Consider the following 27,826-nt stretch of genomic DNA (forward strand, 5'->3'; position numbering starts at 1 on the left):
GGAGAGTTTGAAAACAACCCAGCAGGCTCTAAAGGAAGGAAGGCAGCTAGAGAGTGGCCTGCTCGCCTCCGAGCAAGCGTTTCGCTCCAGGTGCTCAGCGGCGTGAGGGGTGGAAGCGCAGGCGGGGCCTGGCACTGCCGGCGGCTCCGCGCCCGGCGAGGGCTGGCGGGACGGAGGGCCTGGGCGCAGGTAACCCCGCGACGCAGGCCTCGGGGAGCGGGCGCTGAGCTGCGCAGCCCGCAGAGGTTGCCTGGAGCTGCAGACTGGCCAGAAACGGTCAAAAGAGGTGGTGGTGTTTTTTTTTTTTTTTCTGCAGGGGGAGGAATTCTGCTCTGTTGTTTTGATGGGGATTTTGGTGGTACGTTTGCTGTTAATACGGCTGGGAGAGGGAGGCCAGGATCTCGATAGCTCAGAGATTAGAATGGGATCAGCTGTCTTTTAAATATTGCAGGCAGTTTTGAGGTTAGAAAGGCAGGAAGAGGCGATACCTTTTAGCAGACTGGTTGATACAGTGGAAAAATACAAATAATCTTTCACGCACATCAGCTCTTCTTCAGGTCACAGCATTTTAGAAATCAGAAAGTATGTGCGGTCAAATCTAGAGGAGATTTTCAGTGATTGATAACCCAGCTGCTAATAGAGACATTCAGCTAAAGAAAGAAAAAACACACCATTTTCTTGCCTGGAGGTGTGCTGGATGGTTCAGGGATTTTCATCTTCTTTTGATCACTGACCCATCTTTTGGGCCTCTTGGAAGTGATCCAGTCCTAAATTTTACCAGAAAATCCTCTAACATTTTTCCATGGTGCTTTGAAATATGCAATTGGCATGATGCACCGTTGTGGTGTTTTGTGGCATCTTCTCTTCTGCAGGTTCTGGTCACAGTTTCAGTTTCTTTGCCACCTCTTTCCTCCTCACTGCCAAATCTCTTTAAAGCCCATCTTGCAGGGGAAGCTGAATTCCATGATCGATGCTAAGAGCTAGGATTTATTTTCCAAATCTCAGTGATGACACTGTAGTGATTTGCCTGGTACGTGCTAGTCAGTGGAGGTGCAAAGAGCAAGCTAGGAATTATTTTTTGATTGATGGGGAAACAACATCTGAGGCTGCCTCTAGGTTGCATGTGAAAAAAGTCTTGTGTGAGCATGCTGAACTGTCCTGACTTGAAAATATCTGCCACTCAGTGTCTTCATGAACAACAAAGATTTTCTTTCTGTCATTTGTCTGATGGGGAAAGTATTAAAAATACAGCAATCGTGCTGCACAGTCTTTTAACAGATCACTGTAGTTTTAATTCTTAAACTTAGTTTTGATGATTCATGCAGAGCTGGGGCAGCAAATTAATTCAGAGGCTCTTATACAAGGAGAATTTGGCTCTTACTTCAGTCAAATATACACTGATTCGGAGTAGAATTATACCGGAAAAATATGTAAAAATACTGCAAAAGTCAAGTCATAATCTATTAACTGAGGAGGACTCTTGCTGGCAGCTGAAAAATCCTGCAGTGCAAAAGCACTAAAGCAGAAGGGATCTGTATTTTCTTCCCTCATAGCCCTGGACTGCTATTTGCCTGCGCTGTCCGGAGGGACAAATTACAGAGAGAAAACAAAGGGTTAGCTGTGTTTTTAGGAAAGACACTGAATGGAGGCAGAATACATGACAATGAAAGACTAACATGTCTAATTAGGTGCCTGGCCTCGGGCAGTGCCTATAGAATAAACAAGGAAAATGTAAACTAAAATAAGGTAGAAAGTTTGGAAGGTTGTGGATGGGTGTGCTGTCAGTCCTAGACGTGCACAGTGGTAAGCAGTGGAGGAGGTGGCTGCAGCAGCTTTTACCCATCGGATTGCCTGAACAGGAGGAATCCTGCCTGCCAGCTCTGGGGCAGTTGTGGTGTTTCCCAGTCCTCCCACCAGAACCTCTGAACTCCTGTCCAGTAACACCCAGTGCTGAGGAGGAGGTAGAGGGGTCTGGTGTGAAGAGGGAGCAAAAGGTCTGAAATCCCGATTAGCCGAGAGCGGCACACATAAGAGGTAATACGTTATTTTCCTGGTGGTTTTGCTTCAGAAAAAAAAAATAATTCTAATGGTAGGAGGAGGACACGATGTTGAAGAGGAGCCCGGCCCAGCTGTCGAGGCTCCCAGGGCTGCGGGTGCTGCTCAGGCATGCCGGCTTCTCGCCTTCCCCGTCAGGCTCTGTGACCGGGCCTGCCAACAACCCTCCGTTCCCCGGCAGGGTCTGCGGGTGCGACGCTTCCCCCGCGTCCCGGGCCTTCCCGTGCCAGAGCTAGCCTAAGCCCGTCGGAGGTACTGCTGGCGGGCGCTAACCAGCCCCCCAAGGCCGAGCGGGCGGGAGATGGCGGCGCGGAGGGCTCCTGGGAGCCGGCCGGCTGGACAGGGGAGCGGGAGCTGCCGGCCGGGTGTGTGTGACAGCCCCGCAAGGTCTCTCCGTGCCCCGACACCTCCGGCAAGGACCGGCTCTGTTCTACGCTCCGCGGGGCCGGGCCGCGCCCGGGGGCCCGAGGGCAGGCCTGCAGGAGGGAGCCCCGCTGCCGGCGGCGGGAGCGCCCAGCGCGGCCCGGGGAGCCTCTCTGCCTCCCTCGCCCACGGAGGCGTTTCCTCCGCCACCCTCCCCGCGGACGCGGCACCAGCCCCGGGCACAGCGGGTCTCCTCCCGCGCCGGGGCAGCCGTGGGCCCGCCTGCCCGCCGCCGGCGCGAATGGCGTCTTCCTGCCCCCTCCCCGCCGACGCCCCCAGATGGTTTCTCCTCCTGCTCTCCTGAGGGTATGGCACCCGCCCGTCCCCGCCCACCGGCTTTCCCGCCTGCCGATTGGCTGTGACGGCGGGTGGGAGCCAGCCAATCGGCGGCGGCGCTGGCGGCCGTGTCGCTGAGGGGAAGAAAACAAAAACAAGCTGGGCCGGGGTGCGCGCGGGGCCGAGGGGGCGGGGCCGAGGCCGAGGGGGAGCACGCGGGCCGTCGGTAACGGTCCCGGGGGCGGCGTGTGAGGGGAGGCAGCGGTGCGGTGCGGTGCGGTGCGGTGCGGTGCTAGGAGCTGCTACCCCGACAGACCCTCGGCACCCCCCGGGCTCTCGCGTGGAGAGTCCCGCGTCGCCGAGGCCGCTCCCCGTGAGGCGTGGGGGCTCCGCAGCCTCCAGGCCGGTGCCGCCGTGCGAGCCCGTGGCGGCAGGGCTCGGCGGCAGCCGCGCTCCCTGCGTCCCGCCGTCACGCCTCGCCGAGAGGGCCGGAGTGGCTCCGCCGTTGATGCCTTACCGCGGCACGCGTTCTGCGGGGGAAGCGACATCTTACCTGGTTATTCGTGCATGTGGCTGCAGAACAACAGCTGGTGTTTGCAGGTCTGCAAAGCCCTGGTGATGGGGAGTGTTTGCTTAAAGTTAGGGAGAGGAGGAAAATCGTGTCAGCTGTGTGGACGTTCCTCGGGGATGTTTTTGCATAGGCGTGAGGTCTGGAGAAGTTTTGGAAGCTTTCTCCTGCAGTGGGTGTCGTTCCTAAACGTTAATTTGCCGCTATTTACCTGCTGGGGTAGAGCTGACTGTTAGATGAAGTACAGGCAGTGGTGGTGAGTACAGAGAGCTGAGCACGTTTTACTTGTGGTTTTCGGTGACTTGGGAAATACCCTTGGCTGCTGAACTGCTTCAAAAGTACTACTTGTATCGCTGATCAATTTTAATGTCTCCCGCAGCAGTCTTGTTTTGCAGATGCTTAAATTTACTTCTGTCCTTTTTGGTCCCATATTATCTTTTCTAACATAAAATTTTGTGCTTATTTATTCTGATGCTTTTAATGCAGCTTTTCAAATCGTGTTCTGTAGTTGACTGGTAATACTGTGTGGTATAACTCTGCAAAATATAAAGTGATTTTTTTTTTTTTGTTTTAATGGTGCAGTGATAAATACCAGCATCCTGAAGCTCTAGCAGACCTGTTGGCTTGAGTTAATGAAAGGGTGCGTTGCTAAATTGAGAGTATGCCTCCTGATCAGTATGATGACGTGAACTGTGAAGCTCAGTTATTCCATCCTCATTACAAACAAAGCATAGTGCTGAAGCTCAAAAAGACAGCATATGAAATTTGTGTTGTTTTTCATTATTTATTACGTTGCCACAGGTGGAGATATTTAACCAGGGTCCTATATGGAAAAAGTATTTCTCCACTTGAAATCTAGGACTTGATTACAAATTATGAAAGGCACAATTATTACTTAATACAGGTTTTGACTTTTGTCGTCTTTTTCAGAGAGGTGGACAACTGATGGAAGATTCCAGTAGGAGGTAGTTTGCTCAGATAAGACTGAGATCCATACAAAAAAATCTCTCAACCAACAGTGACTGGGAACACTTGAGAACTCCTGAATGACTGGTTGAGGTAACTCAGAAAAAACATTTATCTAAAAAAAAATAATGGTGTGGGGCAGGGATGACTTCTTATTGCACAAAGCTATTAACTGTTTGGGTTGACATAAGGAAACGCAAGATCATGACAGCTTGATACTGTGCCCTAAACCAGAGTTTCTTTATTGCCAACGGTCTGTGATGAATCATTTGCAGTTAACAGGTCTGTGGTAGGCAAGTGGGCATAAGAGGGGAAAACAAGGAAAGGGGAAGGGAGTGCTGCCGTTTGGTGTCACAATCTTGCCACTCAACGGTAAGCTGTTTTTAGGGCAGCACGGGATGAGAAAGGGGAAAAAAGAGCCACTTAATGCTTATGGGGCAGACACAAATAACGGTAATATCCACAGGACTACAAATGATTTGTGGAAAAACTTACAGGTGAAAAAGTATATGGCGAATTTGGAGCTGTTTAACTTTATGTGTAGATAAAGGAAAGATGGATGATGCCAACTCTTTCGCAGTAACACGGGGTGGTTTGTAGAATAGCAGCTGCTATTCGGCAAAAGAGAAGTGTTCAGCTTTATCCCTTGTGGATTGAATAGTGGTTGTAAGGAGTGTTTGAAGGGTGCAGATGTAAAAGCTTGACAGCTGTATGTACACATACAGTAAAACTAAAGACTATGCCCATGAGGGGTGGAACAAAAAATAGTTTGTCTTCTAAGGGCTGGTCTGAACTCGATAAATTGGTACCATTTTATCAGTATAGTTCACCTGAAGAACATTTCTCTTGTGGATGCAGTAATAACATTGACACTGTACGCTTATATAGATAACCACTTTGCAGAGTAGGACAGTCTAAGTTGATAGAGCTGTCTTTTATCAACTAAAAAAAGCTGCATACAGAGGGCTTGTACCCTTAAAGTAACGGCTTTTGTCCTGGTGCCTCCTTATAAGCAACAGAACTGACAACTGCTCAAACATCAAGGCTTAGATAGATGTGTTTGAGGGTGGTGCTGTCTCATGTTACACTGTTTACCTTCCCAGGACCTTTTCAGTGGTTACTGATAGTTAATTATAACTTAAACCCTATTTTTGTGTTGTATTTTGTGACTGAAACCTTTGCAGTTTTTTTCTTCTTTAAGATTTGGTCTAGTGCTTTTATTCCCCAAAGCTTCTCCATTTCTGTTTAGGTCTTGGAGGGAAGACGTTTAAGATTTCACATTTCACAGTCAGTTCTGTTAAGCAGCTATGGAAATAGAAAAGGAGCACGTTTATGTTAACCCAACAGGTAAGTAATGTATTAAGTTTTGGTTCTTTTTTAACTTAAAACTGCTTAGCTGACCTGAAGTGTTCTCTGTAGAAAAATTGTATCACCTGTTCATTTTTTAATAGTACTGGTTTAAAACACAAATCTTTCATAAAAAATATACCGAATAGTTATTTCAAGTATATATCATAGTACCCTGCTTGATTACATTTGTTCTGACATTTGTTAAAATCATAAAGTTAACATTTCTTTAACTTACTAAGAAATAGTGACTCTGGACTTCTTATAATCTGACTTCTAGTAGTGCTTGTGTGAAGAAAATAAGTTCAGAAGTAAGAGGTGTAGATGCATGTGAGAGGTACAAATTCTGGTTTTATGGAGTTGTTTATCTTAAAATTAGAGGAAACAAATGATGAAAGGCTTGACTGGAAGTGGGCTGGCATGGGAAAACTTCACTGAATATGGGTTAGAGACTGTCCTGAAATTGACTGTTTTGTCAGTATCACAGCCATACTTTATGATGTTTAGTCAAGTTAATCCAGTATCATGTTTTCTGTGTCTTCCGAAGGTTTGTGATGATCTGCAGTCCTTTTTATATACCACAGAGTTTTTGTAGGTTTTAAATGTTTTTTTCTGAAAACCGAAAGCATATATACATTAAGATGGTATGTAATGCAGTTGAAGTGGAAACATGCTCCCTGTGACCTCTTACTTTAAACTAGAATTAGTTTACTGTAGAAGATAGATTGCTTCTCAGCATTTTAGAATTATATTTTGATAATAGATGGGAAACTACTCAGTATCTAAATTGACCTAATTTGGTCAAATGAAGTTTGTATGTCACTAAGTACTTTCTGAATGCTGTGTTAAATAAGGTAGCGCCATAAAAGCACTGATTTTAAGTGAGCCTGCCAGGCTTAATAGCAGAGTAATAAGATCAATTTGGATAACTTTTTAATACATAGTAAGCAAAGTCTTAAAGTTTATAGAACACTGTTATTGCTTAAATATGTGTATGTATATGTTAGATGATGTAAAAATGAGAAGTTGAAAGGAAGGTCTGCATCATTTTATATGTACTTTTTATAAAACTATTTTATTTTAGGAAATTATTGAAAACTAGTATAGCTGTTTAATGTATTTTTTCAGCCTAACCAGATGACTAACAGTGAAGGGCCAGTTGGTCATGGTGTTATGGAGAAAGATGTTGCAGCTGGAAGCGATAGTGTTATATTAAAAAATAGTTTAGTAATGCAGTGAGAAATACTGATTCTCACACGTTGGATGTTTCCTGTGGAGGATTTCCTTTAGTCTTGAACCTGAGATGAGGATTTTGTAAGGAGGCTGGGCTGTAGCCTGTTGGCCATTTTCTTTGGAAACCAAGAAAGAAGTGGCCTGGAAGAGTGTAGTTCCTGGGCAGCTGGATAGCAGGTCTGACCTGGAGAAATTCATGGGAGAGTGGGCATGAAGAAGAATTTAAATTCAGTTGTCTGAGATAAGCTGGTTGTGCTGATGGGGTCTCCCTGGGGAATGAGAGGAAGGAAACCTGCTCTGTTTGGTTTTTTTCCCTCCCTCTGCTAGCTGTATGCAAATTACTCATTGTTTTATTAAACTACTAGACAAACTGAGAAAGCTTGTTGTGGGAATCTTCTGGATGTGATGCATGCTTTTAGCTTGCTGCAAGCATAAAAAGATTGTTTTTGTGGGAGTAATGAGTGGAAAGATGAAGCTTAGACTGGAGTGGCTGCATTATTTTTTAGCTATAGCATTCACATCTGTAAACACTAGTACCTAAATGTTATTTCTTTGATCATGAAGGAGGCAGTTGCATCAAACTTTCTTAATTTTGTAGTGTAGTATTCTCTTTGATATGGGTAAATACTTTGAGGTTGGAAATGTTTTATTAGCGCACTTAGCTTTCAAAACATGTTTTCATGAACCTGTTTTGAATTGAAAAACTGTGGTTCTGAGAAGTATTGCTGAATGAACGTTGCTAATTAGAATGTATTGGAATGGTGAAGGAATACATTCAGCAAAGTTCAAATACAAACTTAAAATACTCTTCATATTCTGCATTTATGGCAGCAAACTTTTCCGTGAGGCAGGCTTGGCACAGCTGGAAAAGCAGCTGCTTCTGTGTGTCTCATCAGTACACTTGCTGGGGTTCGGGCTATAGGTTGTATCTTTGAGACTGCACTGAATCCTCAAGGAAAGGGGCTGTGTAACAGAGAGCCAAGGATCTTCCCTTTGTGTGTTTTTTCCAATTTGCAAGGATTCCCAGGGTACTAACTGGAATGTAAAATAGGTCCTCACAGGCTTTTTTTTTTTATTCTGATGGGTAAAAAAGGGGAAGAAGAAATGACAAAGGCTTTTGCTCCTAATGCTCTCAATATGACATTCTGCTGAACCACACAGCTCAGGTGGGGGACATCCTGACTGTGAAATAAAAGACTTAGGTCCAAATTTTAAATGTGCATTAACTTCCCAAAAGAGCGAAATGATTACACTTCTCAGTGCTCAGACATTTACAGATCCTTATGTTGTGAGAGGCTTTTTGCTGGGTATGAAACAAATCTAGGTACCTATTATATACAGTTGTGCGGAATAATAAAACATGGCCATTTCAGAAACAGTCTTGACAGAAGCCACAGTGAGGGACAATCCACAGAGAAGACAGATCACACTGTTTCAGAAGACTCTATTCTATGAGTCTTCGTTACTAAACTCCCTAGGCTTTGTACTAAACAGCTTTTTTTTTTTCTCCATAACTTTAAAAACAAAAAATAAGGGTGATGATGTTTTTGTATTCTTGTAAGTCTAAATCATTGTTTTTCCAGCTGGTGAGCTGTTTGAAACTCCTTGAATGATGGGAATGTTGGTTGATGATTTAGGAAATTAATCTCACTTTGACTAGTCTGTTAACATTAGTGAGTGCTTAAAGAATTTACCGTATTGGCAGTTTTGTTTGTTTCTAAATCAAGAGATGAGCAGGTGGAGTGAGAACTAGGCACTTAAATTTTATGCAGTGAAGAGTTATGATAGTTTTTGTTTAGCAAGGGTGGGGTTTTCTGTGGTTTACCTGTTCAAAAATGGTTTATTCATTTGCTTTACAGCTCTTGACATATGCTGTTTAGACTGTGGATAGTTTGTTCAGGAGAATAAGGAACAACTCCTTACTGTGACATATAGACATATTCTAAAGCCAGCATCATTTGCCTTAACACTGTTGGAAGTGAGAGTTCTATTTAATGTTGTAATCCTTTTTAAACACAATGTGTTTTTGTATTTTAATATAAAACCGTTTAAAACTATAACAGATTTTTTTTTGTTCTGTCTCCTTTTTAAGAACTTGGGAATCTAAGTGATGCTCCATTTTCCGGCGATGAAGAAAATGGTGGGTCTGAGGAACGAAAGACTGAAATCAATGGAAATTGGATTCCTGCAACTTCAATTACTGAAGCCAAAATAAATGCTAAAGCAAAGAGACGGCTGAGGAAAAATTCTTCTAGAGATTCTGGGAGGGGAGACTCTGTCAGTGACAACGGAGAGACACTGAAGACTGGAGTTGTTGTACCAACGAGCCCAAAGGGGAAACTCCTGGACAGGAGATCCCGGTCTGGAAAGGGAAGGGGTCTGCCAAAGAAAGGTTGGTCCAGCTTAGTGAAGAGAGTAGCCTGATAAGGATTCTGTCCAAAACACTGTAATTGTTTTTTCCACTGGAAGTCATTCCCATAAGCCACAGTCTCTGTGCAGGCATTTGGTTCTTTATGTTAGTAGGTGGCAATAGGAGCCAATAGTAGGTGGCATTCTTACTAGAAAATGTTATATGTATGTCATCAGTTAACTTCTGTCTTTAAGTTAAATTTTAGCAAATTTAATACACAAATATAAACTGTTGGTGCTTCACAGGACTGTTATTAATGCCAACTTAAAGCGTGGTTATATTTGAAAGTACAGTTTCAACCTTCAGCAATTCTTGTGCAGTTTCATATTGCTTCTAGTATCTTACTGGAAAGCAATGAAAAGGCTGGTTGCTAAAGTGGGAACATGTCATACAAACACACCCTTTTCAGCATATACTGTTAGTCAGGAGGTGGGCACAAGCAGTGATACATCGCTCTTAAGTGAAAGAATATCAGGTTGAACTCAGAAGTATTCTCTGTAAACTGGTGGTCCTTGCTTAATGTCCCATATTTTGCCAGGCGGAGCAGGTGGTAAAGGAGTTTGGGGAACACCAGGTCAAGTGTATGATGTGGAAGAAGTAGATATTAAGGATCCTAATTATGATGATGACCAGGTAGGCAGACAATTTCTTTGCAGTGTTGTTTTTTATTTCCTTAATTTATTTCAATTGCTGTGGTGCTTACATTAATGAAAGTTTGATCTTGTGAGTTACGTGAACGTCAGCCTGGCTGACTAAATGTTCATTTTTATGTTCAAGAATGGGTTATTGGGTAGTTAAAGACAACTGGTACAGAAGTGTCACAGTGTAACGCTCAAATCTTACCCCATGAGCTCTCTTTCTGTGCCTGACTAGGCAGCACCCTCATGGAGGCAAATGTTGCAATGCTGCTCTATATTGCAAACAGGCACTGTGTTAAAAATGCAACAGACTTTCTCAAGTAGGGAGTCTGGCACAGTATCCTTTAGGGACTTTTCCTTGTATTCCCAATCGTCCCCAATGACATGCATTTACTTGGTATAAACGCTTCAAGCTAGTGCAAAGTTGATAGTCTGGATATTTTGTTGGCACGTATTTAGGAATTGTGGAAGATGGCACCTTACAGCAATATTACCGGGGGAAGAAAAAAGTAAAGCTCGGTGGGCAAAGGGTGCTTTATAACATTAAAACACCGAGGAAAGGAAGCACTGGTTACAAATACAGATTACTAAAGTCTCTGAGATGAATACAATTGTGTATTATGAAAGTAAATTCTGTATCACATAAGCAGAGCAATGGTGGCATCCTTTGAGCAGAGGCTGTTTGTTGTAGCCGTAGCTGCTGAGAGGATGGTATGTGGGACTATCAAAACCTTCTTCCAGTATCAATTTTTTCCTGCAATTCAACACTTCACATTGGCAGAGATAGCTGTTAAAGATGAAGCTGTCAAGTGCATAAAAGCAAGTTTAATGAGGAATGAATATTCTGTGGAATTTCTGTATGCTTAGCTTTTCTAAGGTTGAAAACTGATGTGATAGAAGGCTAGGCTTTTGGACTTCTGCTATACCTCTTGATCATGGAGAGCTGCTTTCCGATAAGCATGAGTTGGAAAACTACTTTGTTCAGATTTCTGTGATCTGTAGCATTGCTCTGAATGTTACTTTTGTAGTCTGTGAGTAGTAGGGAGCTCAGTTATGGCGGGGAGGTCTGATTGTGCTGGAACTCTGCAGGACCAGGTTATAGAGGAGACAGCTGCTGTGGGATTCTTTTTTTTTCCCCCTTAGGGAATGTGTTCACTCGCAAGTATTCTGAAAATGCCTTTTCTTGGATTTGTACATGCTATCACCTGTCCGGTCATGCAGTCGCTAAGGAAGAGGGAAAACAGGCAGGCTTGCTGTCAGGGACTGGAGCCACTTGCAGGGAAAGATGCTGAAAGTTAAATCTTGTGCTGTGGCACAGCTAACTCTGCTGGGCTGGGACAGGAGGTTCTGTTGCTCTCCCTTCAGTGCATAGGCACTTGATCTCTGTGTTCATGTGGTGTCAGCAGAATCCTAGGAACAGAGTTTGGAGTGTTTACCAGCATTTTAACAGTAAATTCAGCCTTTCAGTTGAATTCAAAATGTAACAGTAAATTCAAAATATAAGAAGCATGACAGCCAGCATTGTCCACACTTCAGCAGTAGAGACATAATCTGGTGTTTTCTGGCAGTATCCTGATGTTAAGGATTTAGAAGATATATTTTGATGCTGTTAGCACTGTACAAGGTATAAGAAGAGACAGTACTGCTTACAAAAGGTGTATGCTTTTGCTGTCTTTTGAAATAGGAGAACTGCATCTATGAAACAGTAGTTTTACCTCTGGATGAACGAGCGTTTGAAAAAACTTTAACACCAATCATACAGGAATATTTTGAACATGGAGATACTAACGAAGTTTCGGTATGTCACATGCCTTTTAAATTCTTTCTTTTAGGGGGCAAACCTGTAGTATACAAGGGATTCCAACTGCTAGCTATAAATGAGTGTATAGAGATGTTGGCAAGAAATGTGCCATAAGAATACCTAAGCAGTTATATTCATTAGGTGGGCAGAAGCACATATGTAAATATATAAATAGAAGCATATAAATATTTATATATTAAATATATCTATATAATATATATTTATATAATAAGAATTATGAAATCTTAATCTGTGTTGTTTTTCAAATCTTGTTTAGGAGATGCTGAAGGATTTAAACCTTGGTGAAATGAAATACAGTGTGCCAGTACTGGCTGTTTCCTTGGCATTAGAGGGGAAGGCTAGTCACAGGGAAATGACATCTAAGCTTATCTCCGATCTTTGTGGGACAGTAGTAAGCAAAACTGACGTGGAAAAATCATTTGATAGACTGCTTAAAGAGCTACCTGAATTGGTGTTGGATTCTCCTAGGGCACCACAGGTATATTTGTAAAGTTTTACGCTAGTAGTCAAAAGCTTTATCTTTTAAATTGTGCCTAAAATTGATTAAGTAAACTGAAATAGACTCTGTACTTAAATAGATATCGATGGATTGTGTTACTGTCTGTAATCCCCTACCAATTTCCCAGGCTGTGCTTTTACTTTGAGATAGCTCATTTAAATAAAATCTGAAAACCAAGCACGCTGTAATTGTCTACTTGGAACGACTTTGAAATTCAACATTTAATTAAAAAGGTTTCTGTTTTTTTTGCAGTTGGTGGGCCAGTTTATTGCTCGAGCTGTTGGAGATGGGATTCTAAGCAGTACGTACATAGATGGCTACAAAGGCACTGTGGATTGCGTCCAAGCTCGGTAACGTTCTTGCTTTCTAAATAGCTAGAGCTTTCTATTCTGAATGCCAGAGATGAAGATCAGGAACTTAGGACTTCAGGATAAATCATGTGGTTCTCTATAACCCACAAAGTCTGCAATGAATGACAACAACAAAATCCAGAATGACTCAAGTCAGGGGAGAAATACTGAAAGTGCCTGAAATATGTATTAATTGAGTTCAGTTTGTCAGGTTTGTTGTCCAACTTATGTTTGAAGGTGAAAAAAAATGAGCTGAAACAAGAAGTGATTACAGAAGGTTTTGTCTTCAGAAAAAGCTTTAATGTGATTAATGAGTAAATATAGCACCAGGACAGCTGCTGTAAATATGTTGTGAAATACACAAGGGATTAACTGTTTTGCCTTATAAAGATTCAAAGCTTGTGCAGTGTTTTCTCAGACATTCTCTGTAATGCTTTATTCATCCAGCAGTGTAATTGTTTTCCATGTCAGTGTGAGAAGTTTGAAGGAGTGATCTCTGACAAAGAGGGACATTTTAATAACTAGTCATGTTTTATTTTTTTTCCCCTGTAACTGTAGGTTTCAGGCTTGGTACAGAGGCGCTGAACTCTGGTAGCTTCTAAAAGCTTCATTTGTAATTATTATAGTGGGGTACTTCTAGAAGGAAGGCAAATGCTTTGCTGCCTGACTTGAAGGCTCAAATTGTGAAAATCATCTGTCAGTTATGCAAATGTCTCCTGTGATTTGAAGGATTGTAACCTGCGTACTGTACTTCTGGGGTGCTTTGCTGCCTCTGCTATTTCTTGGCCAGTCTTCTCTGCTTGTTAAGTCTTTGATGAATAGGTAGTTATTGGCTAGCCCCCCAGCATGAGGATTGGGATAACTGTTCCTTCTTTAGCTGGATGGTGCTTAACTGGATCTGAGATTTCTTTTTTTCACCTTACTTCCTTTTTCATTCTCTAAATGAACTCCCAAGCTTCTCTAGCTCATGCCTTTTTTTTTTTTTTTTAAACTACATATTTGCCTTCTGAAGTGCTGTTTTGGCTTAAATTCTCAAGGTTTCACAATTCTTTAGATGTAAACAGGAAAATAATATTTCAGTAGAAAAGCTGTTCTACAGTGTAGAAGAAACTCAAGCCAAGCTGCATTGTTGGAGGAGCCCGAATACAATCCATCTCTGCATAAGAAAATACTAAGTTATTTCTTGTGAGGTTGTTTCAGGTTCTGCATTGATGATTCAGATCTGCTGCCATCAAAGAATTGTTACCTGTCCTAAGCATGGTATAACCAAAAATGTAAAGGTGGCAGAGAGAGAATGTAGGAAGCTAGCTTGCTGGCTTCTTGATTCAGATGTCTCTGTGGAGCTGCTAACCCTGACCCCTTCCCAGGAATCTGGTTGCTTTTTGCCCAAAGAGAAATGGCAGTGGGGAAAGTTACAGATGCCTTTTAATGAAGTTCCATAATAACTTTGCTTTCTAGAGCTGCGCTGGATCGAGCTACTGTGTTGCTGAGTATGACAAAGGGTGGGAAGCGCATAGACAATGTGTGGGGGTCAGGAGGTGGCCGGCAGTCTGTGAACCACCTTGTTAAAGAGGTAACTGACTTCTATAGAACTCTAGAGAGAAGAGTTTACTATTCGTCTAAGCTTATCTAGTTTGGGATGGAGTGAAAAGATACATATATCCTGTAGCAAAAATAATGTCTTGAGTGTTGGGTTGGGGTTTTTTTATAATTTATACAAAGTAGCTTTTAAAAACTGATAATTTTGTTGATTTTGTAGTATTTGTCAGTGGTGGGAACGTGCTAGTACAATATTCTGTATTGCAAGTATACATTTATTTTTGCTTTAAGCAAAACTTTTAAGCACTTAGCTTTCTAAGAGGAATATACAATATAAAATGGTGAAGTAATTAGATGAGCCAAGATGAAACTGGCTAAACTAGATAAAATTATTTTTTGGCATCACTGATTAAAAGCACGGTAATAACTGGGAAAAAAAACCCAACAGGAAGCAACAAGAATGTTTAGAGATCTGTGCTATGAAGTAGGCAGGTCTAAAGGAAAAGGTCACGTTACAATTTCTAAGTTGTGAGTGTAACAGAGGATAGGAGGAGGAGTTTAGGGGAGAAGATAAACTTAATCGTACCCATATTAACCATTTATGGTGATGCGCCTCTTATAAAGCAATGTTTTTGGTGCTTGTGTGTCTGCGTTAACACTATGGATAGGCATTTGGCTTACGCTTGTGTTTCAGGTTGCTGATAACGTCTCAACTTAATTACGTTTATAAAAACACTAGCAGCAAGTTTCAGGAACTGACTTGCTGCTCGGTTGATTGCAGATTGTCGAAACGGTTGACAGCTTTTGAATTCTATATCTAATTAGTGATGGATTTTTTGTTTGTTTTAAAATTCAATAGATCGATATGTTGCTGAAAGAGTATTTGCTTTCTGGAGATGTACTGGAAGCTGAACGTTGCCTTCAGGAACTGGAAGTACCCCATTTTCACCATGAACTTGTATATGAAGTAAGGAGAAATCAGAGTCCCTTTAATAATTGTTAGTAACACCAACAAGTTTGGTTTTCCTTTGATGTGGGCATGCAAATAATGTAACTGGAATCTGAAGCTCAGGTTGCAAGTTCTGCTGTTATTTGAACAACTAAATTGTTTCATGTAAAGTTAATGGCTTGTGTGCAACAAGCAAGCTGCTAACTCTGTGAAGGTCCAGAATTAATTTTTGTTGGGTAAATAGCTTAATTCAGAAGAGCTCAATTTATTTTCTGCTGAGGAATAGTAGCGAAAAAACCCACCTCGCTTTGCTTTGGTGTTTATTTCCTTTTAGCTTCAGATACCTGGGTATTTTAATGGGTGTTACCTGTTTTTCTGAAGTTATAGAGCTTCCTTTTCAGGGTGGAATTGTTTCATCTAATGCATTTGTAAAGGCTCTGAGATCTTTCAGAATCAGACTACATGAGAGAAAGATCATCTCTGCTGCATCTCGGAGACAGTTCCCATTTGTACCCCTATCTGCCAAAATGGGAAATGGTTGTTTACCAGTAAAGCTGAACACCCACCACCTACAAAATTCTCTCTTCAGTAAATTGACTCCTTTTAGAAAATTCCTTCATGATAGAAAAACAGAATCCTTTTAGTTGATGGGGGTTTTGGAGATTGTAGATTTTAAACTTCAAAGTTCTTCTAAAATCACAGATACAAAAAAAAAACCAACACCACAGATACAAAATTAATTTCATGGCAATTAATTAATGGCCATCAGTACTGCAGTGACTGTATGGACATAGTCATGTATCTCAAACCACAGCCAGAAAGGCAATGCTTTTCACTCCTGTCTAGTCCTTTCTGTTTTATCATATTGTTTATCTTTATCCAAGTAAATTTTCATCAGTGTTTCTTTTCAAATAATAGTAATATACTGACATTGTGAGTGCATGTAACAAGTGGACTTGTCTCCCCAGGAAATGCACAATAACGCACTTCTTTTCACATCTCTCATACTTACACAACAAATACTTGAACCACTTGCATGATTTGTTTTAGGCTGTTGTGATGGTTTTGGAGTCAACTGGAGAAAAGACCTTTAAAATGATACTGGATTTGCTGAAATCTCTCTGGAGGTCTTCTGTCATTACTATGGACCAAATGAAAAGAGTAAGTGGGGCATTTAGAGAATTTTGGGTAAGGTCTTCCAAAATTTGTGTAGTTCTTACCTTAAGTACTATCTCTAGTCTATTGCTGACTGCTACTCTTTCAAATTCTCCGTGGTGGTTCTGTATCCCATGTAAATAATTCACTGATGTATGTACAATGCTTGTCACATACTGGAAAAAGTACAAATGAATTCTGAGCTAGGTCTCTGTAGAACTGTGAGGTACAGAATATTTGAATCTTAAAAGATTTCCAACTGCTTTTATCCAATTAAATGGTTAAAAAAAATATATATATATGATAATTTAAAATGCTGCAATATAGTTTCATTTTTTCTTAAATATTTTTCTTTTTATCTGGTAGTTCTTCATAACTGAAGAACAGTAAGAACCCACTCAATTAAAATGTCAGTTAGAAGAGCATACAGAAGCCAGTATTTTACACAGTTGGAATCATCCATGGCTTTGCTTCTGGGTATGAATACAGGATAGCCGTTCTGTCCCAGTGGAAACCAGGTACCACGCACAGACTTGTGTCAAAGTACACCCAACTGTACCGCTGGCAGGAGGTGATGGAGTCATCTCTGGTTGTTACTGGTGTTTCCCTTACTGCAGAAACTGTTGTGGTGGAGATTTTGGGCCATGTTCTGTGCGTTTACATGGAAGAATAACTTTTCTCCTCTGTGTTACTACCCATGCGACAGCAGCCAGGCTAACGTATGCACTCTGTACTGTCTGGATTTCTGGCTTCTAAAGAAGTTTAAAATTCAGCTGGTGTTTTTATGTAGATAGGTATTGTGTATACCACGGTATCGGCTGGTATTATACTGTGCTTTTCCACTGACTTGCAGCTGCCCTGCTTTAGGTTTGTTGAAACTGTCCACAGTATACACAGAACTATATGGAATAATAAATCCTCCAAGTGCAAAAGGGCATTTAAAAAAATTGTTGTAAAATCATAGAATAACCAGATTGTTATTTGAATTCTAACATTGCAGGGCTATGAACGAGTTTACTGTGAAATCCCAGATATTAACCTGGATGTGCCACACTCCTATTCTGTGCTTGAGCGGTTTGTAGAGGAATGCTTTCAGGCTGGAATAATCTCCAAACCACTGCGAGACCTCTGTCCTTCAAGGTACTTATTTTATAGCTAGGTAAAGGACTGCTTTTTGTCCCCAGTGTAGGTAACAGAAAGCACGATCTTATGACCAAAGTATTACAGATTGGAACTGGAAACAACATACATGGAGAAACAGTTAGACTAGTAGAAAGTTTATTCAGAAGCTGCACTATGTGAAACCTGTTACGTCAAGGCTGGGATAAATACTTGAGGAAAGTAAGCCTCTGGTGAGTCCCAGGCAGCTTGCTTGCGTGCTCTCCAGAGGAGGAAGGCCTGCCTCTCCTCTCTTTGCTGATTTGCTTGGGAGAGATCCATGCCGTACCAAGACGAAGGGTTCAGGTGTTACAATGATCCCTGTAGGTGACAGTGGAAAACTGTCAGCTACAGTGGAGGAAAAAAAAAAACCCTGGAAAAAAATGCTTAAAAAATGGTTTAAACAAACCAGACGGCACGAAGAGGGTTCTAAGAGGAGACAACTGGTTCTAAATGCTTATGTCAAAAGGAACAGGACACTTAGGTGGAGTAAGCTCTACACACCTGATGCCTTTGTGTCTGTGTGTCAGCGGTTCATGTAGTGCTTTTGGTTTGTTATTGTTTTCTTATTCATAGCATAAATACTGCTGTTTGAACTGTAGCTAATCAGTGTTCTGGTCTCTTTAGTGGTCACAACACAATTAATACGTTCCATTTCCTGTGGGGAATAGATGTAACTTTTAAATACGATGTTAACACTATTTGCAATTGTATGCATCAGGAATACTATCTACCGGATCTTTTCCGGTCTGGGTGTTTTGTTGGGCTTCGTAAACCATCTTGACAGCTTGTGATAAATTTGGATTTTGAAATGCTGGTGTCATTATCAAAACCAGCCTCCATTTGTGGACTTCAGACTTAAAATTGACTTTGTGTGCATCTTGGTATTAAATGTTTTGCAGGTTTGGGGTGTTGGGGAGGGTTGAAAGTCACCACTGCAGTAAAAGCTTGATTATATTTTGGTTACCATTAATACATGGAAAAGCATTTTTGGCTTATGTACTTCATTTTTTGGGTAGAAAACCACCATTCCTAGACCTTCAAACTAGGATCTTTTGCAAGTGTGAACGTTAAAAGATGATCAAAGTAGAAAGCACTTGACAATGCAAATTTTGAAAAGCTTTTTGCATATGAACCTAGATGTCAGGTGGATTTTAAGCAATTTGTTAGTCATCAGGAATGTCAGCTGATCTTGCTGAACTTGCGCACCTTATGTTTGACTCCTGAGGCCAAGAGGAGATTCTTTTCAGTGATTGATAAGAAAAAACAAGTGATGCCACTTTGAATTACTGAAAAGATACTTTCTACTTTCTTACAGGGGCAGAAAGCGTTTTGTGAGTGAAGGAGATGGAGGTCGCCTGAAGCTGGAAAGCTACTGAATGTGAGAACCAGCTCCTGAAGCCTTAAATTTTAAAGGGAAAATAGATATCTATATATATACAAACACGCATGCTTTTTTGGTGTGTGTATGTATATATGTAAACACATATATAATATACCAAAATTTTAAGAGTTGCTTAGCACAGTTCATATTTTTTTAAAAGCACATGTTTTGGGTACAAAGCGTTTTGTTTTTTTTTAAAATAGTTTTATAAATCTCAGAAAGGAAACTATTTTCTTTGGGCATATGCTAGGACAATTGGCCACTCTGCTGTGGTGGTGCCTTCAAATAAGCTATCTTTTTATGTGCCATATGTTTATGACCTAATCATTCCATGTTTGCATCGATGTCTGACTGCCGCTCTTTCTTTCAAGGACAGTGTTGGCATCATAAAATCACTGGTTTATACAAAGCTTTATAGAAGGGTCAAGTTAAGCTGCTGTGATCCCATTTCCATTGCTGCTGAAGAAATACTGTGCTTTGGGAGGGAAAAATAGCTGTTTCTTTGTTTTAAAGAGCATCAGAAAATGGAGTTGGGTCATAAGATTAATTCATCTGTTCCAGGGGAGAACGCTGGTTGGTTTTAGCCCCCATGTACCAAACTTGTCCTTTTGTTTTTCTATGTAACTGGAAAAGTGAAAAGTTCTGGTTAAACATATTAAAAATATTTTTTGTGAAGCCTTCCTTTCTGCCTTTTTAAAAAAAGTTTGTTCCGTTTAACTGTGCTCAAATCTGAAGCGTGTGCGATTAAGCCATACCATCTAACACCGCCCTTTTACAATATGAGATGAACTCATGGTTGTGTAGGAGGGTCCAGGCTGGGGCCGGGACAGTCTGAACGTGTCTGGACAGTGCCCCTCCTCCAGAGTGAGATGGATCTCGGGCAGGCTCCCTTACAGCAGCGCAGCGGCGCCCCTCCTGCTCCCGTAAGGTTTACAGGTGTGTCTCGAGATCCCCGGCCTTGGGAAGGGCCGGGCAGGGGCTGCGCTGCCGGGGACAAGCGCTGCCGCCGGCGGGGCTGCGCAACCCGCCTCCTCCTCCCCTTGTCCGCTGGGCCAAGCCCAGAGCCGCGCCTACCGGCGTTTGCCACCTGTCGGACGGGGCAAGCCTAAAGACGTATTGAAAGCGTCGCCTTGAAAGCGACCAGCGGACCTCTTAGAGGAAAACGCCAGACAAGGAGCCCCCCGCCGCCCCTCCCCAGCCCAGCGGCCCCCGCGCCGCTCTCGGCCGGCCGTCAGCCCGCCAGCCCGTTACCGCGCGGGTACCTCCGGGGCGCGGCGCTAGGGCCGGGCCGGCGGGGTCCCTTCGGGCGGCCGCGCCGCCTCCAGCGCCGCCCGCTGCAGCTTCTCCAGCTTCTCCAGCGACACCGACTTGAGGGGCAGCACCTTGGGCTTGCACAGCACCATGGCGGCCGCGTCCTCCACCGACAGCTGCCCTGCGGGGGGAGAGAAGGGCCGCGCCTCAGGACCGGACCGGGCCGGGCCGCGCCTCAGGGCCGGGCCGCGCCCGCCGCCGGTACCTTGCTTGGGCAGCACCTCCCGGAAGGCGGCCTGTCCCTCGGGCATGGCGGCTCAGCACGGCGCGGTGTGCCGGCGCGGGGTCCCGGCGCGGCCCGCGGGGCATGCGCGGTGCTGCGGAGGGGAACTACAGCTCCCTGCTGGCACTGCGCGGCGCCGCCAGCCCGCCCGGCAGCGGCGGGCCCCGGTGCATGCTGGGACATGTAGTCCCGCGGGGGCGGCGCTGCCGGCCGCGGCACGGGCGGGAGCTGCGGTGGCCCTGTTGGGACAGCCCCGCCAGGCCGGGCTCGGCCGAGCTCCGCCGCGCCGCCAAACCCGGGCTTTGCGGTGCTTTTCTAGTGTTCATTTTTTGGTTTTTTTTAAATACCCCCCGCCGCAGCGGACACCGTCCAACAGACGGGCCTGGCCAGGGCGCACGCAGTCCAACTTTCATGATGTGAATCGTGCTGCTGTTTAAAATGTAAACAGTAGTAAAAGCCAGTGTCTTTCTAAACGCTGAGGGCTTAAATGTCGCGCAACCTGATCAGCCAGCGCAGCCGAGACCCACCCCCACCAGCAGCTTCATGCTATGGAGGATCCTCTGCTGCTCACAGCAGCTCCCCTCGGACAACCCGTGCGAAGCCGTGCTCTGACCCGGCGTGGGTGAAGAAAGATTCACCTGCTGCCCCCGGGGCTGTGCGACGCCCCAGCGCTGGCGATTCCGGGGTGTGCTGTCATTTTGGGTTTTGCCTGTGCGCCCCGCACACATCGTCTGCCTCGGCCTTGGCCTTTGCGTGGGCATTGATGGTTAAGGCTCGTAGCCCTGCTAACCCAGCCTCAGCAGGCGGTGACAATTCCTTTAATTGCTCTGAGATTGAGAGCTTGCGTCTTACTGGCACTCGGGGACTGGCCGTGGATGAAGAAAATGAGGGAGAAAATGATTTTTGCTAACATTCTTTCCCATTCTGCTGTGGTGCAGCTGGCTGCATGCTCCCCTCTGCTAGCTCAAGCACCACGCTGTGGGCCTGTCAGCTATGGGATCCAAGGCTTAGGTCTGCTCGGCGACCTGTGATAAAACTTTTAACTTCCAGTAAGCAGCACCTGATAGTTATTTAAAGCCTCTGCCTGCATTGTTCCAAAACTATTTCCTTTTTCCTCTACGGCAACCTACAGTAGGAAACCGACAGTCCCTCAGGTAGCCGGCTTCCACTGCACTTGAAGTCTCGCCTGCTCGTTAGGTTGGAGGCTGGCAGAGAACCTGCGGAGGTGCGAGCGGGTCTGCTGCTTCCTGCCTTTTGTGGAGCCAGCCAAAGACAACACTTCTGGTTTGGTCCGGGGCAGCACAGAAGTGGGCCCGTTTCTGTTGTGATTCACATATTCCACTTTCAGGTCAGAAGACTGGCATTGATGAGGCTATAAAATGGACATGCTTGCCTGGGACATCCTTCCCTACCCTTCGAAGTGCACAGAAGCGTTCCCACTGATTTCAGTGGGAAAAGCTGCCTCGTTGTCTGGTGTGCTGGTCCATGTGCCAATTAGTATTTCGTACTGATTGGAAGGGAAGAGGATTAGGGACTGATTTATGAAGACTGTGGATGTTTGTAGGCCAGGGCATTTTAAACAGTACATGCAATTTACAGATCAGTAATTTGGTAGTTGTTTGTTTGTTTGTTTGTTTAAAAAAACACAGCAAAACAGATCCAGTTAGTGTCTTAGCTATGGCTAAAATTGAATATTAAAGACAGCCAGTTATGACTGAAAATCTTGCACTGTGAAACCAACAGTTATTCGTGTGGTAACAAATACGGCCTGCAGAGCAACAGAACATGAACTGAAAGCAAGACATTGAAATCAAATCGCAGGCTAGGTTTTTTGACAGGGTCCTTCACAGTGCCAATGACCACCCGGAGCCCAGCATTATGTGACGACTGGCATTTATAGCAACCAGAGCCCATCTCAGTCATGTAGGGAATCACTTTCTGAACGCGGTTTTCCTGCCAACGGGGTTTGTTTTCTTGGTGATAAGAAACAATGGTCAACTCAGTTTGTTATTTGAGCATTTTAGTGATTGAGAAGTGGAATCTGGCATCATGTGCTAAATCCATTTTCTTAGCTAGTCAAATGCCAGCTTGGCAGCCTAGGTAGAAAGCTGATAGCACTGGGACAGGTGTGATTGTGGGGATTGTTTTCAACAGTCTCTAGTAAGCCTGCTTTTCAGACACCTCCTTCCATTGGGAAAAAAACACGGTTACCACTTTCAGGACTGGAAGGACTGGGTGAGAGAGGAGAGGCATGGGCATTGTCTGCAGCTTAATATCATACTTTTCAAAGTGGCTTAAAAACAGGAATGGGTTTAGCCTTGAATAAAGCTGGGGTTTATTCACTAGAGTGATGTTAGCCATAGCTGAGAGGAGGGGAAAGTGGCACAGAGCACCTAATTCCCCTTGTTTTGTTGGAAGAGGAACAACAAGAGAAGATGTGACTTTTCCAGTTACAGGTGAGGGATCCAATCTTCTGCTAAAGAAAGCACAGTTATTCCCCTTTTTTTTTGCCATTTTCTGCCTCTGGGGTTCACATGTGCTCTAACATAGACTCATTTTTCTCACGGGCCTTTCCAGTTGCCAGAAATAGCTAAAAAGATGAAATACTTTGCCTAAAACCCTTTAATCTGCGAAAAGCACCACGCACTTGCAGCAGCACCGTGCTGAGTCAGTGCGTTGTCTTGGTGCCACCCCCTGTGGCTGGAGAGGTCATGACAAGGCTGTCCTCACGCGTGCTATAGTGATGCCCAGGTCTCGAGTTGTGCCCCCATGGCATGCAGCTTCCTAAAGTCCTGACACTCGACCTTCAGATTAAACCTGACATTATTTAACAAAGCATGAGGGGCTATCCACGGAGAGGATGGTGCACTCTGGGTTGCAATCCTTATTTTTCTGACGTCACAAACAAATTATTCTTGGGTATTGCAGAAAGTCTCACAACCACAAAACCAGCAATAATTTTATAAATGATAAGCTTGTTTCCCTCCTCCTCTTCCCAGATACTCCAAGCACAGCAGACAGCAGAGATGTGCCTTGCTGGAATCCAGAGAGTTTCTAAATGTGGCAGCCGCTTGCTGAAAGCCCTGCAGATACAAAACAACACTTATTTTAAGTCTTGAGAAACTTCTCCTACTAAGTAGAAGAAAAAAGCATTAAGGTGAAGCAATGTTGTCAGTCCCATCTGTTTATGAGGCTTGGTTTTGGCTTTATATATTTTAAATGCTTTTTTTTTTCATTCTGCTTTTTGAGCCTTTCAAGTTCATGTTTTCCATTTTTTCCATAGGACAAGAAAGTCTGGAATCGAGTCCTTACTTTAAGAACAAAAATCCGGTTGAGAGTCCCATATAATCACGTAGCTCCAGACATGGGGTGTTGAAAAATAAAGCCCCTTTCATAAGAATTACGCATTTTGAAGATGATTTTCTGTCTGAGTTTAAGTAAATACTTCGTTGACAGTTTAAGAAGCTTTTAACAACACCTGATCTGTGTTTGCTTTCCAGGCAGGTCTCTCTTTCTTTTCTTCTTCTTTTCTAAAAATCTAGAGCTTGTTTCACCTGTATATGTGCTGACAAGGTCAGAGATGCAGTGTACCAGCATGACTGTGACGGGTGGTGAATAATGCAGACCAATGCTTCAAAACTAAACGTGCAGATTTCATTCGGTTGTCCCCATAAGCTGCTGAGTGGTGCCATGGAATACAGAGCCCATCTCTTCAGAGACAGGAGGGTTTACTGGGTGCGGTAGGGTGGGGAACAGAACACCTGTGTGACTCCCTGAGGGACTCACAAATGCCTTCGGAGCCTGAAGCTTGATGTTTAACCTAGTTCTTGTTTTTGGAAGGGAGTTGACAGATGAGTGATTTCTTTAAGTTGAGCTTTCTGCATATACTTATTTTAAATCTGTCATTTGATGCGGTGGTATCCTCAAGCTGAACGCACAAGGAAAGAAGGAGACTTCCTTCTTCAGTGTGAAGACTTGTCTTTCACTGCTCCATATATAAAAGTGCCTGGAAATGTATTATCCAAGGGACACAGAAACAGCTTTGTGACAGGCAGCTCTTCCTACTCTATCTCTAGCAGTAACGTCTGGTAAATGCAGGGACCTGGCTGCCTCTTTTATTGCTACGTGTAAGTCCCATTCTGGGTTCCCGAGCCAGATGCTCTAAACTGGCATTTCTAGGAGGTTACTGCTCTACTTGTGTGGTTTGAATCGCTTAAGTGGTTGGCCTTGTGCCTTAAAGTGCCAGCAGAGGCATGCTGTAATTGCCTGTAAATGCACTGTCTGTCGTATTATTGTTTAATTATTCCAGCTTCTCACCGCCACGCACTGCTCAGTGTCTCTCCTGCTATCTTTATTTAATTGAGTGGAAAAAATGCGAGACTTGTGCTTTGCTTACGTCACTTTGTATTTACCCAGCATTGCTGGATCCTACTATGAAGTCCCAGCTTTTGTACACAGAAGTCAGTCTCCTATACAGGAAAAATAATGTCAATATCTAAAGCATATGTTAGAAAGAGAATCAATATTTTAACACATGGTAAAGTCGGGCTAAAGATCTCTTAACACAGTCAAATGATTGTATTATTATCCCTTGAAACACCCCTCCTTGCCCTGAGAAACAAGAGGCGGAAAGAAAACTCTTGAATAACCAAGCCCTTGTCCTCACAATGCAGGACTGTTCTTAGCCCATTGCTCTGTCTGTGTCACTTCTTTCTTTCTGTCTACTAGCCCTCTCCTTTCTTCTGTGTCAAGCGCCTGCCTCTTCAAGACCCATCCTTCCCTAGCCCATCCCTGTTCATCTGTTTCAGAGTATTACCAGGGTGTCAGCTCTTTCCTGAGATCAGCTTGTGATGACCAGTTCCACTGCCTACTTGTTACCATTTCAAACATCTCTACGCTTCCTCCCAGCATTGAAACCAACCCTTTATTAATGTGTGTTGAAAATAATCATCTTTCAGAGCTCTCTCCAACACTGTCCTTGTCCATATGGCCTATAAAAAAACTTGGCAGCACGCTGACTGCTTTTCTTTCCTCATGCTCCCTGCGACTGTGACAAATGCATGTCATTTTCCTGATCTCACATTTAGCTTTCAGTCTCTGAATCAGAACACTCCTTTTGTATAGCACCCCACACACAAGATCAAGATCAAGGCTCCTATGCAGTACTACAATAATAAGCATTAGGGTTGCTCACACTCACTCTGCTCTAGTTTTCCTGGCTCTGGGCAGAAGGATTTTCATGATGTCCTTTTGGAAGATCATTCTGCACCTGAACGATCTGGTTTTCAGGTTCTTTTTCAGAAATCTTCAACTGAAATTTTCCTTTACAGGCATACTCCCTATAATGCCTGGCTCCCTGACTGAGGGGATTGTTGGGGTTGTTCTTTTCGCTTCCCATAACTGAACTGTAAGATTACTCATTTCATACTACTTTCTGATTTGTTTTATTTTTCATCCGTCTCTTTCCTGCAGGAAAGAGCAATTTACATAATTATTTCACTGTGGAATTGACTTCAGGCTTTACTGCTATTTGTCACCATTCAGGAAATCCATCCTTGGCTCCAGGAGAACACTCAATCCCTGCTGACAGTCTGGAAGAGGGAGAGAAAATAGCAGAGCTGCAGCTACTAAGACCAACAGGAAAATACTTTATTCCAACTCAATTTTCCCTTCTCAAATTACTTTTAAATAATTTTTTCTCTTTGTGAGAATGTGAATGAGGGTTGGTTGGTTGTTTTCCTGAGGATTCTCCTGTTCAGCTGATCTTTGTTTTCTTCCACATTTCAGACAGTGGAGCTTGCAGCAGTGACAAAACGTAATCCCGAGTAAACCTGCTTCTGCCTATGGCCTTGGTTAACCTGCTGGCAATGATACTTGCCTGGGCATGGGGCAGCTGGCTTTTTTACACAGCTCAGCATGGACGTGCTGCCACTCCCAGTAACTTTTAGGACACAGTTTAGTTGTTTACAGTAATCCTAAAAAAACTTGTAATAAAATTGTTCTGCCTTCCTGGGGCCACCACTCCCAGAGACCTTTCCCCTTTCCTGGCTACTGCGGGAGCCTCCTTCCTTCGGCTTCACACCTTTGTCAGCTAAGCATGATAAAAGTACAGAACTGGTTGTCTTCAGACTCTCCCTTTGAAGGACAGGCTATGCTGCTACCCTGCTGTGGCTATTGAGGACTGGAGGATCAGGAGGACAACAGGGAAGTGGAAGCCTGCTCCCTGTTTTATGCAGGACAGAGGCGGGATATGCCCTTTTATGAAGTTCAGCAGAGAAAAACCTGGGCTGCTTTCACACTTGCATTCCTACATACCATGCCATACCAGTCAGCCTTGTACTAATCTTCACAGACCTTTGAAGGCATGAAACGACATGCAATGTAAATGAAATCTAAGCCACACCATACCAGATTATTGGTGCCAGCCAGCTTTAGAAGGCTGACACAAGAGCCAAGTGAAACAGGTACAATGGTGGCAGAAGTCTTGTACCACCTGCAGGCATGCAGACCTACACAGCACGGGAGTCCAACGGCAGCGTGCGGCATGTAAAAAGCTGGTGAACCCACAGCCACTTAGGCTTGAATGCACTTTCCTGGGGAGGAAGTGGCTTTTCCCTTGGAAAGCTCAACTCCCCAGGGTCTGCATGAGGTCAATGGAAAAAGTGATTTCTTCAGAATGTGATTCAGAGTGCCTAAGTACAGCTTTATCTTATTGACTACAGGGGAAGCTTAACCTCTGTAGATTTAAACTAGCTTTTGTGAATACCCATCCCTTCTTTCCCCTTAGTTTTGGGAGTTATGTTAGTCCTGGCCACGGTTAGTCCTGGACATGGTTAGTCCTTGGTGGGCACACTACCTACCGAAATTCAGGTGCTGCAGACCCAAGCTAAAAGGAACTTGTCCACCAGCACACAGAGTGTCCTGTTGGATCCTGCTTTGTCCTTTTGAGCTACCCTGGGATGTCAGAGATGGATTTGCAAGTACCAGAAGAATGCAATGAAGCCAAGAAAGGTTGGTTTCTTTAAGGATGGCCTGACTGGAGCTGGAATGATCATCATCTGTTTCAGTTTAGCTGAGTTTTTCATTCCAACCTTCCTCTCCTTTCAAAGTACAGACAACTGAAGCCTTAAATATGCCCTGTCTTTCACTGTGGAGAAAAGTAGGAGTTTCTAACAGCTGACACTATCCCGTCTAGAATATCTACACTAAAAAAATACAATTTATTGTCTGTTGTGAATGAAAAAGCTCTTCCTTGTTTCTGTTGTTTGTAATGTTAACTTTGAAAGAGAAATTGTTTGAACTGCTTGACTCTCCATTTGTATAACTGAAGATGAGCTTGCTTGATAGCCTGCTGGATTTGCAGTTTTCCCTTGCACTAAATAAACTGAAGAACTGCTGGCCCTGGGGCAGTTATAACACAGCACATACCTGAAGATGTTTGTGTGCAAACAAGTAAATAAGAGAAAATAATTTCATGCATTCTGGATCTGCTGTTTCAGCATTGATATGCCCCGTCTTTC

At 43.6% G+C, this 27,826-nt stretch overlaps 2 protein-coding genes and 1 long non-coding RNA gene across 9 annotated transcripts; 2 read left to right on the forward strand and 1 right to left on the reverse strand.

Annotated features, from left to right (window-relative positions):
* Positions 1-19,452, forward strand: PDCD4 (programmed cell death 4). Of its 6 annotated transcripts, none has more exons than XM_075107695.1 (13): positions 1-189; positions 4,253-4,381; positions 5,538-5,635; positions 8,961-9,260; positions 9,817-9,911; positions 11,601-11,714; positions 11,995-12,216; positions 12,490-12,587; positions 14,046-14,160; positions 14,986-15,093; positions 16,126-16,236; positions 17,231-17,370; positions 18,707-19,452. In XM_075107695.1, the coding sequence occupies exons 3-13, from the start codon at positions 5,596-5,598 to the stop codon at positions 18,765-18,767; spliced, it is 1,404 nt and encodes a 467-aa protein (XP_074963796.1). In that variant the 5' UTR covers positions 1-189; positions 4,253-4,381; positions 5,538-5,595; the 3' UTR covers positions 18,768-19,452. The 6 variants fall into 6 exon arrangements, with proteins under 6 accessions (XP_074963796.1, XP_074963797.1, XP_074963800.1 ...); XM_075107696.1 differs by having other exon boundaries at positions 10-286; XM_075107699.1 differs by having other exon boundaries at positions 19-90.
* BBIP1 (BBSome interacting protein 1) lies at positions 17,492-20,439 on the reverse strand. Its single transcript, XM_075107701.1, has 3 exons — positions 20,289-20,439; positions 20,035-20,204; positions 17,492-17,709 (listed from the first exon to the last, which is right to left on the reverse strand). The coding sequence occupies exons 1-2, from the start codon at positions 20,332-20,334 to the stop codon at positions 20,050-20,052; spliced, it is 201 nt and encodes a 66-aa protein (XP_074963802.1). The 5' UTR covers positions 20,335-20,439; the 3' UTR covers positions 17,492-17,709; positions 20,035-20,049.
* LOC142063693 (uncharacterized) lies at positions 19,619-27,760 on the forward strand. Of its 2 annotated transcripts, none has more exons than XR_012662834.1 (3): positions 19,619-19,708; positions 23,306-23,463; positions 26,094-27,760. It is a non-coding gene; the product is annotated as an uncharacterized LOC142063693 (long non-coding RNA). The 2 variants fall into 2 exon arrangements; XR_012662833.1 differs by lacking the exons at positions 19,619-19,708; positions 26,094-27,760 and adding exons at positions 20,854-22,762; positions 23,590-23,706.
* Positions 27,761-27,826: the final 66 nt, after the last annotated feature.

This window comes from Phalacrocorax aristotelis, chromosome 12, assembly GCF_949628215.1.
Source record: "Phalacrocorax aristotelis chromosome 12, bGulAri2.1, whole genome shotgun sequence".
Taxonomy (NCBI): Eukaryota; Metazoa; Chordata; class Aves; order Suliformes; family Phalacrocoracidae; genus Phalacrocorax; species Phalacrocorax aristotelis.